We start from the raw sequence: 20,223 nt of genomic DNA, 5'->3' as shown, positions 1-20,223 counted from the left end.
GTTGTTAAAAGTGTTTCTTTTCGTATTCTACAGTGCATCATTTTAAATCTGCTAAATCTATCGGGAGTTTTTGTAATTATGACCTTGGCAATTATTCTTATTGATTTTCTTGGTCTGTAATGAGGGAAAGATTAGGAGACTGCTGTGCAGATGACGTCAGATAATGTGAGCGGGGGATAGATTAGTAAAGATCTAAAGGGCAGATTTAGCAGGGAATGAATTTAGTTTGTTTAGAGATTAGGTGAAACAGGCAACGTTTGGTGGCTATAGTATTTCAGGAGCTTATAAACACGTGTGTTTAAATTAAAATCACTGAAGAGGAGTTGGAAAGAGATAAGATAGGGTTTTCTTATTTGGGATGGAGTGAGCAAGCTTATATTTCTGGCAACATCAGGACATTCCACTTCTACCCTTGCTAGGCTTGTCATCCTAGAAGCGATCACCATTTGGGACACACTTGAATATTGTCATACATGCATGTGCCTCCAGGGAACTGAACCTTTTATATCTGTAGTTGTTTATCTTCTTCGGTGCAGCTTGTTAATGAAATGAGAAAGACACATAATACTCAATGTGTAAATAGATGTGACCCTTCTTTGATATGCTTACTTGTGGTGCTGACGACCCGAGCTGAAATCTCAGTCATGGTTATTCCTGGTACAGTCCTTCCTCAAATCTGCGACAGGCATTGAAATGATCAGTCAGCAGGATTGGTGTTATAAATGGGTTTGTATAGAAGGAGACATAAACATGGAAACATGGTGGAAAAAACATTCAAGAGGGAAAACTGGTGTGAAGTGAGGGGGGGCGTTATATGTTTCAAGAATCAGTACACATCACAAACAATAAAGCCTTTTTTTTGGTTTATTGTTTTAATTTTAGAAATGTACTGTTCACTTCCATACCTGTGTGCCAGACCTCTCAGTCTTTCCTCTCCCCCAGCGTATGAGTCACGGTTTAATTATCCTCCCTCTCTGAGGATTAGAAAGCTCTCAAAATTTAATGACAGGTCTATTAGGCTGTTTTTTTTTAGACCTGAGGTCAGAACTAAATGCTAGGTTAACTGGCTAGAATCTCCTAGAAGAAGTTATGGCCTTTAGGAGGTAAGGTAGTGTTGTTCCACGTGCTTTAATCAGGACTGTTTAACCCTAAAGAAGAAAAAAAATGTGATTTTTGCAGTCGTTTATAAACTGCCTGCTTACTTCACTTTTAGGTTGAAACAGACTCTGTAAAGTACCTCTATTCAAGGACTGACAGGCATGTCCAATGACTAGATAAAGTCCCCAACTCACTTTATTCCCACTAGCAATTGGCCTTCGACCAAATTGCCATATGGTCCACACATTTTGTTTTATTGCAGGAACTCAAAATAAAAGAGCTGTATCTGATTTCTCCCTTTATTTTCTCTCCGGCTGCATTGCTTCAGAGTTTGTTTTGGAACAGTGTATTCAATCTGAATTGAGAGATGTGAATCATCTTTTTTAATGGGAAGGCAAAAATAGATATCTACAAAAACGTCCTTTCATTACAAAAAATGACGTGAATAATCTAATTGCTGTGGGATTTATGTTTGTTGACCCTTCATAATTATTTCCCTGTCCTTAGGTTTCTCCAGCTTATAGACATCTTGAAATATTTACCTGTCTCAAATTGTAGGCACCAAGTCTTCTTTACAGCAGGAATGAAAAAATACTCAATCTTTTAAACATCTTTACTTTAAATGGAAATTCAGACATCTGACTTTACATCCATAGGTGATTGGATTTATTAAAATAAAACTGTATGGTTTTGTATGGATTAGACTTCTAGAATAAGAATTACACTTTTCAGTGCCATCTTTTAACTGGTGTCAATACTGAGATCTGGGGCCGGATTAAATAAAAACTTTGACCCATCCGCTAATAGAATACTGAAAACCTGTACATCATAGTGGTTACATTTATGAATAGAAGAAAGTGGCATTTTACTAATAATTAAGTTGCAACTGAGTACAGTTCTGTAGTTTCCTATTAGTGGGAGGGTCAAAATTTTGATTTAATCCCATCCCTGGTGTGTCCATTATATTGCAAACCATGGGTCAGTGATGTGACTGAAAGCCTCAGTAACTGCAGTGAGTCTAAGTAGGCTTTCAGCAGCACACAAGACTGAGTCTCCTGAAATACAGCAAACAGTGCAAAGTGAAAAGTAAGTAAGGCATTTAGTCTACTGCTGGGAACTCAAGACACCTGACCTGCAGTACAATGGGGCTTTGCTGTTATCATTGGTGTCACTAGCTTTAGATCTAAGTGAAATAATAAACTCAGAGATGTCCCATTTTAATTTCCCTAGAGGGGCAGAACTCTATACCTCTACCTCTATAACTACTCATTCTGAACTGTTTTCTTCTCCGTATGTGCAATCTACACACATTTGCACTAGGAACAATACAATGAAGCTCATTTTACACATATTCAAACCATTCAGGGCTTCTAAAAGAGAATCCAAGTAAGAGGATATATACCTTTAACTGAATCAGTGCCAGCTGAGCTGACGGAATTTTAACATCTAACTTTCTTGAACAAATAATACTCTCCTCGACACATTATAATATGTACATTACACACACATTGATTTTATTTTATGATTACTTCAAGATAGCCGACAATGTATGTACTTTGCTAACAGCATTCTAATAATATTTTTAATGATGATGGTGGGAGTGATGTTTTAAAATGGTACAACAACAAAAAAACTAAGAAATATTGCAAACAACAGGAAGCCACTTGGCCCATCTTGTTGGCGTGGTTTCCAGTAACTAATCAAGTCTCAGAATCTCATCCAGGAATTACTTGAATTACATTAAGAGAATTAGCTTCAGCTACTTGGATGAGTTTTGTTCCAAATATGTGTATAACACTATGCCTATTTTCAGTCCTGAATGTTCCTCCTCTTAATTTCAACTTGTGACCTTGTTTCAGAGCTTGACAGAGTCCTTTTACTTGGCTTTGTGCATACCTTCCAGGTTGACTTGCTCGAAAGTTTATATACATCGCAATGCATTTCCTCATTCTCCTAGAATTCTTTAAAGACACATGAGACTTTCCATTCATGGAACGTGTCAAAAAGCATAACAGTTGTCCAAGTTACTAAGGTGAGGGTTACGCAATGTACTGTTTTAGTACATTGTCACTGGGGACTCCTTGGCAGAACTCTCCTCCAGATTAATGAGCTATTTTCCATTGGTCCTTGTGGCTAATGGGTTAAGATGCCAGATCATTAAATCTTGCCTGAGAAAAATTTGAGAGGAGGGGAAATGAATCAAATAAGCAGTGCCTTCTTTTTGACTTTTGTCCATTAGCTATGTATATATAAAAAAAGTCTTGGCTGACTTCAGCATATTAGGGAAAAAGTAATTTAACAATATCCAGAGTATGGAAAGGTGTTGTACTGAATGGTTCAGAAAAAATATATTTATTTCTCAACTTTGGTAACAATCTATATTGCAGGTGTAAAAATATGTATGTGTGTTCTTGCATGAGCTGTTGATTGATTTGTAAGAAACGTTTATCAGCCTGGTGCATTGGTTTTGAATCTACTCTAAAGTTAGCCTTACGTATGTACTTTGAAAGTTATATATAAACTTAATCTGTGTTGTTTTCCTCCCAATGCAGATGATACACTGTGCACATACACATCGGTGGCCTCGTGGATGTCAGCGTTTATCCCGTCTCTTTACTCACTTGCACTGGTTCCAACTCCATAAATGTTATGTCTTCCTGGAATCAGAGTGAATTACTTATCGCGTGTCTTTAAAACTCGTTGTTGGTTTGCTGATTCGGGATGGAAAAGCACTGGCATTTAACGTCTTGTTATTGTTTTCGTTTCGCTCTGGCTTGTTGTCTCAACTAAAAGAACATTGTAAACCTTAACAAACTGAGTTTACTTTAGAAAAAAAAAAGAAAAAGTGGAAATTCATTGCCTTAAAAAAAACAACACAAGTACAGTAGGTTTCAGTTCAGTCACATGAACATAATTATAGTGAGCAATATTACCCAGATTACTGAGTTATAATAACGTCTCAATTGGTCAAGAGAAATACACTTACGCTTGAGAACCTTCAATAAAAGCAAGAGATGTAAATGTTGAGAACAAGAAATTCCAATGACTAAACCTCCCCCTGAAAAATAAAAATAAATGAAACAAGACACCGATACACACAAACAAACAAGGAAAAACAGTGAAACTGGCATATCAGAGCACAGACATCTGCTATGTTTTTGTGTTTTTAAACTTCATTACTGCAATAGTTGCTATAGTAATAGTCCACAGCCATTGGGGTATGAACACATCTTTTACCATGAGAATTATTTAGCATGAATGACTCAGAGTTTAACTTGATAAAAGGAGAATAGAGAGCAACCCACCAGAGAACCAAACATACACATACAGGGCGGGGGGGCTGTCAACCACGCACCTATGAGTGAACACCAATTACACACAGAAGTATGAAGATATTAGTCCATTTAAAATCACATTTGTGTATGAAATAACTTGGTATAAATCTCTTTGTGAAACAGTACTTTGCTCATTGTTTTTGTAGTCCGTTTTTTGTTTCAGTAGTTTGAAACTGTGCTGTGCTGAGCAGAAACAAAATATCTTTACCACTGATATTAGAGATATTGGTGTTTCCTATAATTGCAAGGAGGTCGTAATTGTGCTCAGTTAAAGAATTTGCTCTGCATCTAAGCCACCATGGCAACCCATTCAACCCATCCCAGACTTGCGAAGAGATGGTTTGGAAATTGCCGTGCTCCCATTGGCCGATGTTTCATGCTGCTGATTATGATGTTTCTCCTTGGCCTGAAAGCATTTTAAAGTTTCTAGTGTGCAGATTATATACTCTCACACAGATGAGTAAATGTGTCTGAAGTGAATGTCAATTGTATATGCGGCATTGGTAATGTTGCACAAGGATTGTTAGTGAACGGTTTTCCTCTCACAGTAATGAGAAGGGACATCATTTAGGTAACTTCCATGGCTTTCTGTGCTGACACAGGTCTCTCTCTCTCTCTCTCTCTCTCTCTCTCTCTCTCTCTCTCTCTCTCTCTCTCAGAAAATAGCTACTGGCTAATGTAATCAGGATGCTCTCTTTTAACTGCAGGACCATTTTTTTTAATCATAAGTAATGCAAGTAAACTGACAATGCTTTTAAGGGTTCAGCTGGAGATATGGTTAGGGCAACCGACTGTCAGCTGATACTGTAATGTGAGAGAGATAAAGCAATGCCCAATGAGCGATGCCTGGCTGGTCTTCTTCCCCCTTTCTCCCGTTTTAATCTCAGCAGCTCAGGCCTGGGCAAGCTGAGTATTGATTCATCATCTTTATGATTTATGTACGAGGTTGCTGCATAACTGTAGCTGCCGTTGATTAATAGCACAACTGTGAACTTGAAGATTAGCTCGGGTAATACATCAGGGAACTAGTTGTTATGTAATGTATTTTATTGATATTGATATGCCAGTGAGCACCCCAGGCCCTTCACCAGCCTCGATATTAATGTGCCAGAGGCTTTCTGGGTCTATGTTGTCAGTTATTTTCATTAGTATAACACCAATTAAACAATAGACACAATCGTTTCATATCTTATTGTGGTTGGAGTGCCAATGCTAATAATAATAAAAAAAAACGACATGAAGACATACCTTGAGATTGGCACTTTTTAAAGCTTAGTTCCGCAGAATAAGTTGGCCACACACACGATATATATATATATTATATATATATATATATATATATATATATGCTTATAAAATATATATTTAATGATACAAGCATTCAGCTTTTCCTCAGAAAGTATTTAATACTTGAAACAGCTTGCAGTGTACATATCATTGAATCCAATATCCTGGGGTCTTACGAGAACCAGCGAGTTGTGGAATTAGGGTTGCTTGAATAAGAGGACATATTCGAAATCTGACGATCTGAATGACAAGACGTGAAAGGCATTCTAGACTATTCTTAGCTTCTCTTATCACTTAATCACTTAATGTCAGTTGTGGGAAAAAAAATAAAACAAATGTAGTAATAAGGTCAATATTATTCTACCCCCTGCCCCTTTTTTACAGTTGTCTTTTCTTTAACTTCAGTTCTCATGTACGTCCGGCATTCCTTTCTTTCACCGCCTTCCTTTAGAAGGGAGGTATAGCTTTCATGGCCTCCCATTGTCACCTTGCTGTTCGCAAGCTCACACAGAGCTGTATGGTACTGAAACACATAGTACCCTTTAGCTTAGTGGATCAATGGTTAACAACATCAGCTTGTTTGCAGAACGTTCTTATTTCTAGCTGTGACTCACTTTATGTTTTTATTTTTTTATCATGAATAAGTTACATAAGTTACAGGGGTATTGAAATAAAGTTACCCTTCATCAACAGTTGTTTATGCATAGTTCAGCTTCAAATCTCTGCACGTTGCTTTGGATAAACATTCTGCCAATTACAATGACAGTTGGAATACAGCATTTTCATTTTCTATACATCTTACTTTAATGCTTTTTATGTTTTTTATGTTTTTTAAAGTATTTAGACAAATTTGACTGCCTAGCATATGATCTATCTGTATAATATAGTAGTTACCAAAGTATAAAGCATCAATCTTTGCAGTCCTTGATTAGGGATGTGTGCCAGAAACTAAATTGTATGAAACAACACAATCAGAAACTATGGGCAGTATATGTACGGTGCGTTTGCCTTACTTGGAAATGTATCTCATTCCATAAAAATGCAATCCTATTCCTAGTTCCTAGATTTGAGTCTGTCTCCAAGATGTATCGATCCCCTCGGTACACTCTGGAGTTTGGTTTCACCTTTGGCTAGAATTGACAGTGAATCAATTTTACACGGGAAACACACAGAGATGAGCCGAAATGTCACAGGGGTGACACCGGGAGGACAGAGCTGGCAGGCTGGGGCTTGTGTTGAAGTGATGAGATCAGAATATTGACTTCTGTTTCCTCTGAAGCACAGTCTTTCATGTGGGCTGGGATTCAGTAGCATTGTGAATACTGATAAGACACTAAGCGTGCCACGGTGGTTAGAGTGCACTTATCTAGCAAAATATTAACAAGAAGATCTCAATAGCTTTCTCCTTCAATTATTCAGCTATTGACTGCTGGAGGTACCAACGCAGAGGGAAGAGTGTGAAAAAATGTGAATGCACATAGATAATTGGCTGCTGATCTTGAAATATCTTCGCTGGACATTCAGAGTAAAATAAAATTGTGTGCGCCTGCCTTTTATGTCTCAGATCTCGTTTGTATTGAATAAGAGGCCGTTTGTTCTGTTTCTACTTTTAATGAAAGGCAGAATTGTACTGTTAAGTAGGATTTTACTCTTTAATGCTTTGCAGTTATAGTATTTGAACGGTTGCCACAGTACACCTTATCATTGTGTGTTGAAGATATGAGAAAGATTAGTGTGCCAGTTTCACCCTGCCCTTCAGATAAGTGAACAGGAGGAGACAAACACACGTTTATTAGTTTTTTGGCAGATGAACTATCATATCACCACCTTTATTTTACTTCAAGCTCCTGGCTTATCTGAATCGTGAACCTGATTTTATTATAAGATGAAAGATAACGAGAAACAAGATCTGATATCGCAAAATGCATACTTGTAATGAAGCATGGGCTTTATTGTAATAAAGAATTTGACAGCTATTCCATAGAAATCAAGTGAGAAGAAGTCCAAATTTAGACAGTGTAATGAACTGAAGTCTTTACAGGTTTCTGTGGGCTGAGTCAGTGTGGAACAAACTGATAAAGAAGTATAATTTAATGAACATTGTCACTGAATAACATTGTTGCAAATGAATACATTTGACTACAACTTTATTTACCCCTGTGCCATTAATGTGTTCAAGTAACGTACTAGGCACGGGGTAATCCGGTGCAGGGATACAGTAAGGTTACAGTGTAAGTATACTTGACAGTCATGTCACAATTATTGATTATAAAGTACATAATGGCTCAGAAATCCTTTGAAGATTAAACCTAACCAGTTTCCCATGTCAAATAGAAACATTATTAAGAAAAGACAAAAGGTTTTCTGACATATTTACTTCACACTTTTGTTCCTACTTGCCCTTATAGAAAGCTGTTAGCCCTGGTATGTGTTGGGTATGTTTTTTGTGATGAATGCTCTTTCACCTGCCTCGGTTTCTCATTCAGTGACAAGTCCGACTAAGGAAGGGGTGATGTATGGTGAAGAGATGCGATGGAAATCATAATTAGTTGGAATGGGGATGAATTTTCCTTCTATATTGGTGTAGAATTACCCTGGTAGACAGTGGAAATACCTGGGAACAAATGCTGCATAATTGGATTGTATGTTTCTTTAACAGATTGAGAAAGTCTGGTTTCCTAACCAGTGCTTACTTCTGATCTAAATTGTGTTGTGAAATGACATTGAGGCAAAGACGTTAACACCACTTAAGTATAGCAGTCTTACACAATGTAAATAGTATTGATTGATTATATGATGGTCATTACAGATATTTATTATAGATGTGTTTCCTTTAGGAAAAGATTGAAAACTTAGAATGAATTTTGTGTAAATGTAAAATATTAACGTTCCTATAAAATGTATAAAAACATACATTAAAAGAGCCCCTTCCATTTCTGTATCATAGCAACATATTTGACATAATCAAAACACCGTTGTACAAACATTGCAACATGACATCTGCCACAACCAAACACCAACCTTCCAGCATCATTTCCAAATGTTTTGAAAACATCATGAATCACCTGCGACATGATTTAAAACATATTACAGTAAAGAAATATAACATGACTATTTATTCAGAAAAAAAATAAACCATTCTGTGATTATGATCATCTATTACCAGATTTAAATTAGTGGAAAATCCTCTTTGTGTTAAGCTACGAATAACCTTAATCTCTTACTTTAGCTGTCTGGCTCCATACATTATTAGTGGGAAATTAATAACCGGGAATGGTTTTGTTTGACATTTAGTATGTCATTTTGAGTGTTTCTATAAAAACTATTGATAAACAACATTAAAATTAGTATGTATGATAATTTAAAAAATATTAAATTAGGAGTAGTCTATATACTTGTCTGGGAAGAATTACAACTGGAAATACTGTGCTATTTTTAACAGTAGGCAGATTAATGAATAGGCATGTTTGCAATTTCAATCAGTCTATTTCATTTTGCATTGCTTAATTTCATTAATCGTAATGTGTATGACCAGCAGATTAATTAAATCAAATGTACAAATACAATATTTTGCATTTCATCCAGGATTGGTATTGAAAATAAAATGTTTATTTTTTCATTTTACGTATTCTCTCTAAATAGACATTGTCTGGTCAAATCAATCAACACAGAGGATACATGTTTAACAAGATGGCGTGAATAATTTGCTAAATGCAGCCGTTTGAAGTGAACATTAATACTGGAGGCTGTGCCATTTGTTCTAGAAATACTCAGTGAACTAAATTGAACACATTGGATTAATACTTTAAAACCAGTTTCAGTTTCCATATCTGATTTAAACCAAACCAATTGTGGAATGGAAACATATGTTACAAAATGTCTTTTCAGATGTACACACTACAGACAGCAGCCTGTGATAAAGTAGAATGGCACAATATTTCCATGATCATTGAGAAGAATCAGTTGACATTAAAATCCACAGAACATGATGTGTGTGTGTATATGTATGCTATTTATGGCTTAATCGGTTCATGTATTGCTTTTGTTTGTTTTCAGAATAACACACACACACACACACACACACACACACACACACATATATATATATATATATATATATATATATATATATATATATATATATATATATGTAATTAGATTAGCCAGGACAAAAGGGCCAGCCTGGGTTTAATTTCCTCCTACAGTGGTTCTGCTGAAGGCACAGGGTTCTTTAAGGATATAGGGGGATGCTTTTTTTAACCATGAAACTGAAGTGGGAGATAAGGATGAGGATATGAACTACTGGTTGTTAGTCCAGAGAGAAGATGCATTTATTCTTTTATTATTATTATTATTATTATTATTATTATTATTATTATTATTATTATTATTATTATTGTAAACCCAATAGAATAAACTCAGCAGCCTTCTCATATAGGTAAAGGTAAAAAAAATAATCTTAAAGGTTGAATGGTCACGTACATATTATTACTCTCTGCTCAGTTTGAATGAATATCTCTCTCACAGTTGTAAGGGGACTATAGTCAATCTGATTGACTGATCAGACTAATTCAGCTTTAACACTTCCCACTTCTCACTGCAGCCTCATGGAAGGAGGTGTATTCTCAGAGGGAACAAGTGAGGTTAACATGCAAAGACAAATTGTTAATTTTAACAGTACATAAATTCATATCCTGTAATATTATTTTTCTGGTTGTTTTATGTCAAATTCATTTGGCACAAATTATGAATCATTATTTCTACATCAAGCTTTTAATTAGCAAAATTGGGAGTGTGCCATTTACTGACTGTCAAACCATTAGACCCTTTGTAAATTATTGAGTTTTATTTTTTGTAAAACAATTATAGAAAAAGAAATTAGAACAAGATAAACGAATTAACATAAAAACAATGCTTTTCTATTAATATCTAAATTATCAAGTCAACTGTAATTCTTAATTCCATTCATAATTTTTTGTGTAGATTTGTTCCTCTTCTGTTATTCTCAACCCAGGCAACCTGTAGAGTACATGGCAAAGCTCTAGTCTAGTGATATGTCTAGTCATACGGTGCACACGTATTAGAAAAACATGCATGGAAAGACATTCGCTGGGGTTTTGTAGAAATATGATGTACCCAGTAATCTGGCAGCTAATTATATTTAGTTCAGCTGGATTTTTTAAATTAAACATAATAGAACTTTGTGGCCAGTTTGATCTGCTTTAGATTATCCAGTGTGATTTTAATCAGTTTGTAAAACTCTGAAAAAATAAATAAATGGAGAATTGGAAAGAATTTGGAAATGAAGACATGTAAACAATGTATAATGTGTCTGGCTGGTGTTTAGAGTATTGTATTGGAGTGCAATCCTGTAGACACATGCAGCGTAATTTGTATATAAATATATTTCTATAAAAATAAATAAGAAAATGACATACAGTCACTCATATCACCATGAAAATGAGTGAACCCTAAAATATGAAATTGACTACACCTAAAAACTGAGGAATTTGTTTCCATATCAGTAGTAGTTTATATTTGTAGTTTTAGTTTATACATTTAAAATTTATAAATGTATAAATTTATTGTACTGTATTTCTACTTCAAAATTCAAAAATAAACAAGGAAGAAAAATCATCCCTGTCAATGCCAGGCCTGAAGGACCCCACTTAGTCAGACCGCCATTAAAAAAAACTCTGGTTTATATCTGAAATATCTGATTAAACTTCATTGAATAGAACATAAATTAAAGGCTGTTGAGAGAGGGTTAAAGCAATGTCTGAAGCAGTCAGTCTAGATTTATAGCTTTTTGGTTAGGCTCATTATATGGGAGAAAAAGTCTATCTTGAAGATTGATGTTGTTTAGTTTTTCATTGCCCCAAAAAATGCATACCATAGCAACGATATAGTACTTGTTCCTGAACAGCCTGAATTTGACCTGAAGGTAGAGAGTTATTTATAAGGCAATATACACTCACCTAAAGGATTATTAGGAACATCATACTAATACTGTGTTTGACCCCCTTTCGCCTTCAGAACTGCCTTAATTCTACGTGGCATTGATTCAACAAGGTGCTGAAAGCATTCTTTAGAAATGTTGGCCCATATTGATAGGATAGCATCTTGCAGTTGATGGAGATTTGTGGGATGCACATCCAGGGCACGAAGCTCCCGTTCCACCACATCCCAAAGATGCTCTAATGCGTTGAGATCTGGTGACTGTGGGGGCCAGTTTAGTACAGTGAACTCATTGTCATGTTCAAGAAACCAATTTGAAATGATTCGACCTTTGTGACATGGTGCATTATCCTGCTGGAAGTAGCCATCAGAGGATGGGTACATGGTGGTCATAAAGGGATGGACATGGTCAGAAACAATGCTCAGGTAGGCCGTGGCATTTAAACGATGCCCAATTGGCACTAAGGGGCCTAAAGTGTGCCAAGAAAACATCCCCCACACCATTACACCACCACCAGCAGCCTGCACAGTGGTAACAAGGCATGATGGATCCATGTTCTCATTCTGTTTACGCCAAATTCTGACTCTACCATCTGAATGTCTCAACAGAAATCGAGACTCATCAGACCAGGCAACATTTTTCCAGTCTTCAACTGTCCAATTTTGGTGAGCTTGTGCAAATTGTAGCCTCTTTTTCCTATTTGTAGTGGAGATGAGTGGTACCCGGTGGGGTCTTCTGCTGTTGTAGCCCATCCGCCTCAAGGTTGTACGTGTTGTGGCTTCACAAATGCTTTGCTGCATACCTCGGTTGTAACGAGTGGTTATTTCAGTCAAAGTTGCTCTTCTATCAGCTTGAATCAGTCGGCCCATTCTCCTCTGACCTCTAGCATCAACAAGGCATTTTCGCCCACAGGACTGCCGCATACTGGATGTCTTTCCCTTTTCACACCATTCTTTGTAAACCCTAGAAATGGTTGTGCGTGAAAATCCCAGTAACTGAGCAGATTGTGAAATACTCAGACCGGCCCGTCTGGCACCAACAACCATGCCACGCTCAAAATTGCTTAAATCACCTTTCTTTCCCATTCAGACATTCGGTTTGGAGTTCAGGAGATTGTCTTGACCAGGACCTCACCCCTAAATACATTGAAGCAACTGCCATGTGATTGGTTGGTTAGATAATTGCATTAATGAGAAATTGAACAGGTGTTCCTAATAATCCTTAAGGTGAGTGTAGCACAACATTCCCCAACCATTTCAGAAGAAATATGTTTTTGTTTTTGCAGTATATTTTGACAGTGTAAAACAGAGACTTGACATATCAACAGAAAACTGATGGAATTCAAAGCTATATGAGTTACATCCTTTCTGCCAACTAAATAGGGACAAGAAGACGAAGAATCAATGTAGACATCAGTGAAGCTGCTTCTCAAGAATGGACTTTGAAAGTGAGCACATAGTTGACAAGAGAAATGTCCAAAGTATTGCGTATACTGATCTCAACAGTTTTGAGGGTTATCCATTGCCAGAGAACCCAAATAGAAGTAATTTGTGTATTGGATGTCCAGCTCCACAAAATGGACACTTTCATGTGAGTAGTGTTGAGAGGTCAAACAGAGGCAATGGGCAGGCAGCAAAACTAGACAAAGTATATGTTGCATCATCTTGCCTTTATTGCTGGAACTTAGATGCATGCTTAGTCAGCAATGAGACCTTTAGTGTTTTATTACTTTCAGACTTGTTGCACTAGAGAAAACCCATGATTGTCAGTCAGGATTGATTTTAACGTGAGAAGGACCACTCCCCCCACACACAAAACTTCTTCATGTAACAAAGTGATGCTGAATATAGATATTTTCTATATACCAATTTTAAATAAAAACATATTTCAGCACTGCTATTCTTGTAGCTTAACAACCTACCATTTGCAGATGACATTGTCACCCTCGCAAAAATACCCGAAGCTTCAAATTCAAGAACTCTTGGATGCAAGTAAGACAACTGGACTTAAAATTGACTTGAATAAGACCAAAGTAATGTTCAACAACAAGAAAATGTATGTCTAGCTTGCACATGGGATCGAGAACATTTGGAAGAAACAGCATGCTGCTGAAATCTACCAATTTGCCTGAAGAGAAAAGTATTTGATTAATGCCTCCTCTGAAATCAGGTCACTAAACACAAAACATTATACAGAATCCAAAAACAGCACAAAGATGAAGATGTTGATGGTTTGACCTGGATAAGAGACTAATCGAATCAAGTGATAAAATCTCAGGGAGGCCTTCATCCAACTGTGAATCAATAAAGGCTGATGATGAGGAGAAAGATATATCATATATAAACACAAAGGCATATTCCCATGAGAATGGCCCTATAATGTGCAGTTTCTAAGATATTCATCTAAATAGAATCTGGCACTATTGTGTATTTGCTTTTGGTAAATTATGATCTAAAATCTTGATCTCAATATAATTGGATGATAGGTATATTGTCTTCTGATCATGAGATATTTGTATTTGATCATGGCCTCAATGGACCACACTACAGAGCCCAGTAATTCATAAACTATTTGCCTTTATACCTTGAAGCATCCCAGTTGTACCCCATGAAATCAAAACATCTTAATTTAATCTTATTACCTTTTCTTCCATGAGCTGATACATCCCAATAGCATATGAGCAATGTATTTAATTACTGGTACAGATCTCTGAGTAATGGCTTTATTTAGACTTAAATAAAAAACATGCTTACACTGACTGAGTGAATTGAATTCTCTGTTTGCTTTAGTCCGAGAAGGTCTTAAAAGGGCTTTCCCTTGGGAACAATGTCTGGTGTTAATTAAGTTATGGATTGTGCAGCATGGTCCATTCATGTATATATATATATATATATATATATATATAAAAACGTAGACACATTTGGAGATGACTTGACTGGAGGCTTCCTGCCTGACCCAACATTTCCTTTTTGTTTTCTCCACAGCTCTCGTGGTGAGATTCCTGACCAAGCGTTTCATCTGGGAATATGACCCCACACTAGGTAAGAACCAGTTTTACCCTGCATAAGGAGCTTGTTTGTCATCAGAATCTCAAAGGGGATTTAATTGATAGACGACTGAACAGCTTTTTACCAAAAGTACATTCAAACCAAGACTTTGTTGGGTAACCTTAGAGGATCCAGTGTTTCTTAATCTTCATTTTAAAGACATGCTGTTGTATTGAGGACTGTTGGCTGTCACATTTCCTTAGGTTTAAATGTCAGTAACATTGATTTCACATTCAAATGTTCTCTTTTGGTACTTTCATCCACCAAATTTCAGATTGCTGACTAAACATTGTAAAAATGTGTTAACGACACATTTACTCATCATCATGCTGAGATTTAGCTTCTAGGTCATGGTTAACATACCCTAGGAAAGCAATCTGCTGGTTCGGCTTTATAGGACAGTTTGATTTATTGTTCTTATTAGACATACGTTAACCCTGCACTGCAGCTCAAGTACACTTATTAATAAAACCTTTTCCATCACCAGATGTTTGTACAATAAACTCAGATCGTTGACAGAAACAAACCACCTGAGCTATTAGACTGTTAGTGTGGTGCACCCTGGAGTGTGATGTCACTATGGCTGTGGAACTCTCCCAGGATGCCCACATTCCTCTCAGATATAACCCCTTACCAGCTGTCAAACAGTGTTATTTCAAAGAATTAGATGTTTTTGTTGCCTGATGTTATGAATACCCACAGGCCTTCTCCAATATTATGTTAAAGTGACCTCCTGGGTGCAAGGCTTCTTCCCAACAATTGTGGAAGGGGTCAGAAGTCAGGGATGCATAAGTAATGAATTTGTAAATGTCAACTAGGTGGAGGGGATCTAAAATGGGGTTACACATGTCAAAAGTTGGATTAGAGGAGCCAGGAAGTTCAATGTTGCTATTATGTAGGGGTTTATTAATTGTGTTTTGAGTCTTCATAAAATTGTAATAGAAGAAAAACTAAAGCAACAACAACAAAAAAAAAACATTGCAAACATTGACGTCCATGTCAACACTTACAAAACTTAACTTCTTGGCTAATGTACTGTCAGAACTGAAAACCAGCTGACAGACACTCCGTCAGACAGACACAGATGGTGCTAAGACATGTATATGTGCATAGTTAGTATTTGCTGTCTTGAAGGAGGGACTTATCTCTGCCAGGTTTCCCATTCTTCTAGACACACTCCAAATTTAACACTATTTACACTCAAGGGCAACATAATTGCCCCCAAAATATTTGTAGTATTGTTAATTAAATTGTGTGTGTTATCAACATGATATAAAGCATAATGGTTTATTCTTCAGCATTGGTTATAGGGCCCTAAAGTTTCCTCATTCAGTCTCTGCTTCCACACCTTAGATAGATTAAAAATTAATTTTGGAAATTCTGACTTGGCCGGAGGGCTTGGAATTCCTTCACGCACAATTTAAGAACACCTATTTCAAGTGAGCTTTCTCTCCCCTTGACATTATTGGCCTTTTCCTAAAGTATGCCCACGTTCTTTAGTGCCTTCCTCCCTTCCTCAACACAGTGATTGCTCTGATAACAACCTCCTCCAGACCCACGCTGCACACACCAATTGCCAATTAGTTTGAATATCAGCATCAGCACTTTACTATCACACACGGTTACGAGCGTTGTGTGAACACTCACTGTCCCAAGTTCAAACTCCCTGCACAAAACTTTGTCCTTAAAAGATGTTGAGTGAGGGAAGACTATCATTACTGTCTTTAAAATCCTGGAGTTTAAAAAGGTAATTAACTCTCAATAATAATACATAGTTTTAAATAATCATTAAAGTCATTACCTCGAGTTAGGCTTGAGCCACTAGTCATGTCAACAGAGGACATTCAGCTGAGCAACCAGAAGTCAGCGCCTCCAGCTGCAGCGTTTCTGCTTTGATGCTGCTGTGTGCTGACAGCCTTAAATTACTTGCGTTTTGCATCAGTGCCAGTAGAGCACAGTCTGTTGGTAACCATAATCGCCACTGGAGCACTAACTTGTATTGGCATTCATATTGGGTTGAACTGCTGAAAACTGATATCTGTCCAACCTCGCTTTGCCAGGATTCTTGAAAAGTAACCTTTTTTCCTCCATCAAAGCTTCTTTGAATATGTAATGCTGATTTACAACACCCATATCAAAAGCATGAAAATAAACCTTGCCTCAGATATTCAGCATTCTTCTTAATTCTAATAAAGCTGATCCCACCGCCCTGGTCTGTGAATCAGTCAAAATTGTTTTTGAAATCATTGATCCCTTGATCCTTCCTTGGTATTTTGAGCTTGCTGGTCTACATGGAAACATTCTCAGCTGGTTTTAATCTAACCTCCCCGACAGATGTCAATTAATTCCCCTTGGCAGCTTTAAATTATTTTCTAGTCCTATCTTGTTATAAGTCCCTTGTGGCTATGTTTGGCATCACAGCTTTTCCACATTGATATAACCCAATTGAACGTCTTCATCCGTGAGCAGCATCTTGGCCTTCAATACCATGTTGAAAATACCAAGATCTGTTAAACAACTAATTCCCCAGATCCTTCTGCTAATAATACCCTGTTATTGTTTTACACCTAAATGCAAACATATGATGAATGGTTGCTGTCAAGGTTTCAACATCAACATATGTCCCCTCTTACACATGTCTTTCATAACCTGTCTTGTTCAAACTGTGCACAATTAGTAGTCTAGCTGGGGTATACTTTACATTTGGATTCACGTCTCATTGGAATATCATCTTCTTTGTCCATTTTAGAGTGTATTGCTACTCAGATCTATCTGGAAAATACTTGTGTACATAATTTATTAGAATGGTCTTTTAGAGCCTTTTTACTCCAACTAAATGTTCATAGTACACTTTTTAGGGGAAACATATTTAAAAAATGTATCCTTATCAAGTACATTTTGGTGTAAGTATATGGAGAGCATTTTCCTTTCACACAACATTAAAAACAAAGCAAAAACAGTCTGGAAAGTCTGATATGAAGGCTTTTCTTTAAAAGAAAAACTAAGGTATAACATGTTTTGCTAACCAGCGAGAAACGGAATACTCTCCAACTGTCAAGATAATTACTGGTAAAGCCTTGCTTGGGCACGCTTTTCTCCTACAATATGTACAATGAATCATTAAATCATCCCCTTGTCTAAGCATCATCCCAAAATCCAGTGTCAGGGAGAAACCGGAGAAAAATGCAGAGTGACAGGTCCACTCAATGTGCTGCCACACAGAGCAGTGTGAGACCACAGTTTGCTCCATGGAGGCGCTCCCACGGTGAGACATATGCTTTAAAAATCAGAGCTGCTGCCTACAGCTAATCCCATCCATCACAAAAAGAAGTAACCGTGTTACAACTCGCAGAGGAAAAATGAATCTTCCTATTGCTAATCTGACTAAAGTATTAACTCATTTTAAGACGAATTGCAACATATGTTATTTCTATGTAATACAGCTGTATGTGAATACATTTTTAAGCAAGGCAGTTGGAGATCTGGTGTGCATGAACTATTTTTACTCAACTCTTGACCAACAACATGTATTTTCTTTTTGGCACAATCAGTGTCTTCACTTTGTAGTCATCCTTCAAACATACAATCAGCAATAATCCAAGTCAAACCACACTTTCAAAACATATGCCATCAGGTAGGGTGTTTTTACCCCACCCTGGACAACACTGTTTTCATTTTGCTTTCAGAACTTGGCACTGCATTCATTTTTAATTTGCTTATTTTGGAATTTCAGATCTTCCCTTTTCATAGTTTATTGCCTGCAATTATTATTTGAGTATTCTAGCAGAAAGGCAATTTATATTTTCCAAGAGGTCTCGCATTTTCTCTTTTCATTTCCTGTCTCCTGGCAATGTGATGGCTGTGCTTGCCAGTTGTACAGTACTTTAATGAGTTAATGATCTGTACCAATCATGTCATTTCAGTCTCTTACCTAATGGTGCACACTTAATTGGCACAAATCATAACACTGGAGTTATGTCATTGGAACTCACCTTTCTTGACTGGGACCTAAGACTAACATGTCTTGAGGACATTTGTTTGTTTTGTTTTTCTAGTTATCCTGGCCAATGCACACTGGTTGGGAGCACTGTATTATGTAATCCAATTACAAAAGGAGGCATAGAGAAAAGATAATCTGAGATTAATTGGCACAAGTTCCTGGTAACATTAAACAAAGCCTAGGGAAATCATTCAACTTCAGTCAGACATGTGTTCCTAAAATTAAACTGATGATTTCAAGTTGTCCCTAATCTTCTCCATGTCATCTACCGCACCATACCTTCTAAGGGTGTTGATTGCTTCAAGGCTGATTACTGTCAGAGCTCTGAGGAACTTTGTTTTACGGTTGAACGAGTACATTAAAAATTCATTGCTAGGCATTATCAGAATTGTTTCTCATTTGTATGAAATTCTCACACAATGATTTGTGTATTTTTAAAGCCCAGCTTATCCAAATGCTCCTGATTTTAAGAGAATTAGCTGCTGGCACACTTTGAGTCTAGTTGACATCAATCTCAACTTAAATCTCTCAGTTTTCCGTCTTCAAATTCTCCTGTTGATTTTGTTTGGATATGTTAGACATCAACTGTATATTTTACTTCAACCACGATGAAACAAACACACGAAAAAAGCTTCTGAGATACTTAAGAATCTGTTAGAAAGCAACAATTACATTTTCTGGAAGCTGGTGGTTTTCAGATACCCAGTGAAGAGGATGGAAGATTAATGAAAAATGTGTTCAACCATTGACCTTTGACCTCTGAGGATAATTACCAAAATAGGAAAACCTTCAATTGCTAGTTATTATAACCAGGCTCAAACATATGGTCTCAAACACTTTCTTTTCCACAGTAATGTTTCAGCAACTGTAGAGGAATCAGCTTGCATATGGAAAACAATTAACAAGCAGATGGTGCCGTCTCATCCATAATTTATTATTATTATTATTATTATTATTATTATTATTATTATTATATATACACACTCATAAATCTTTTTAACCAAAACACGGATTGGGAATTGTGAAAAAAAAAAAAAATTATATTAATTTATATTTCACAGCTGTACAAGACGAAACCAAAAGCAATTTCAGTCTGTCTGTTTATATTAAACACCTATTAGGTAGTACCATCTTAAAATGACGAGGTACAAAACCCAAATAAAAGTCATTTTTAAACTAGTTCTTGCATTTGTTGGCTTTGTTTGCAGTGTAAACCGAGAGATGTGTTTACTGCTATTCTGCGAAGGTGCTCCAATTTGAAATGAATAAGATTTAGCACATTCTGGTCCAGATTAAATCAAAACTTCATTCCACCTACCTACTGCAAATTCCAAGCTTTATTTAATGATGGATTTTTGTTTGACAGACAACTCTCAGGTCTACCCTGTGGAAAGATACCATCAAGTGTGGAATTTGCAATTGGCATGTATACATCTTTCTATCTGTTTATCATTATTAAGGTCTTATTCTAGACTCATTTCCAAAAGTAAGCTTAAT

At 36.6% G+C, this 20,223-nt stretch overlaps 1 protein-coding gene across 1 annotated transcript in view; it reads left to right on the top strand.

Moving 5' to 3' along the window:
* The window catches only part of rerg (RAS-like, estrogen-regulated, growth inhibitor), a 33,033-nt gene that overhangs the window by 9,029 nt on the left and 3,781 nt on the right, over positions 1–20,223 (top strand). The window contains exon 3 of the mRNA XM_066724192.1: positions 14,664–14,720. Within this exon, the coding sequence (XP_066580289.1) occupies positions 14,664–14,720 (57 nt within the window). The remainder of the gene's footprint in view (positions 1–14,663; positions 14,721–20,223) is intronic.

The sequence above is a fragment of the Amia ocellicauda genome, chromosome 15 (assembly GCF_036373705.1).
Source record: "Amia ocellicauda isolate fAmiCal2 chromosome 15, fAmiCal2.hap1, whole genome shotgun sequence".
Taxonomy (NCBI): Eukaryota; Metazoa; Chordata; class Actinopteri; order Amiiformes; family Amiidae; genus Amia; species Amia ocellicauda.
This window is presented reverse-complemented; position numbering and strand designations above follow the sequence as displayed.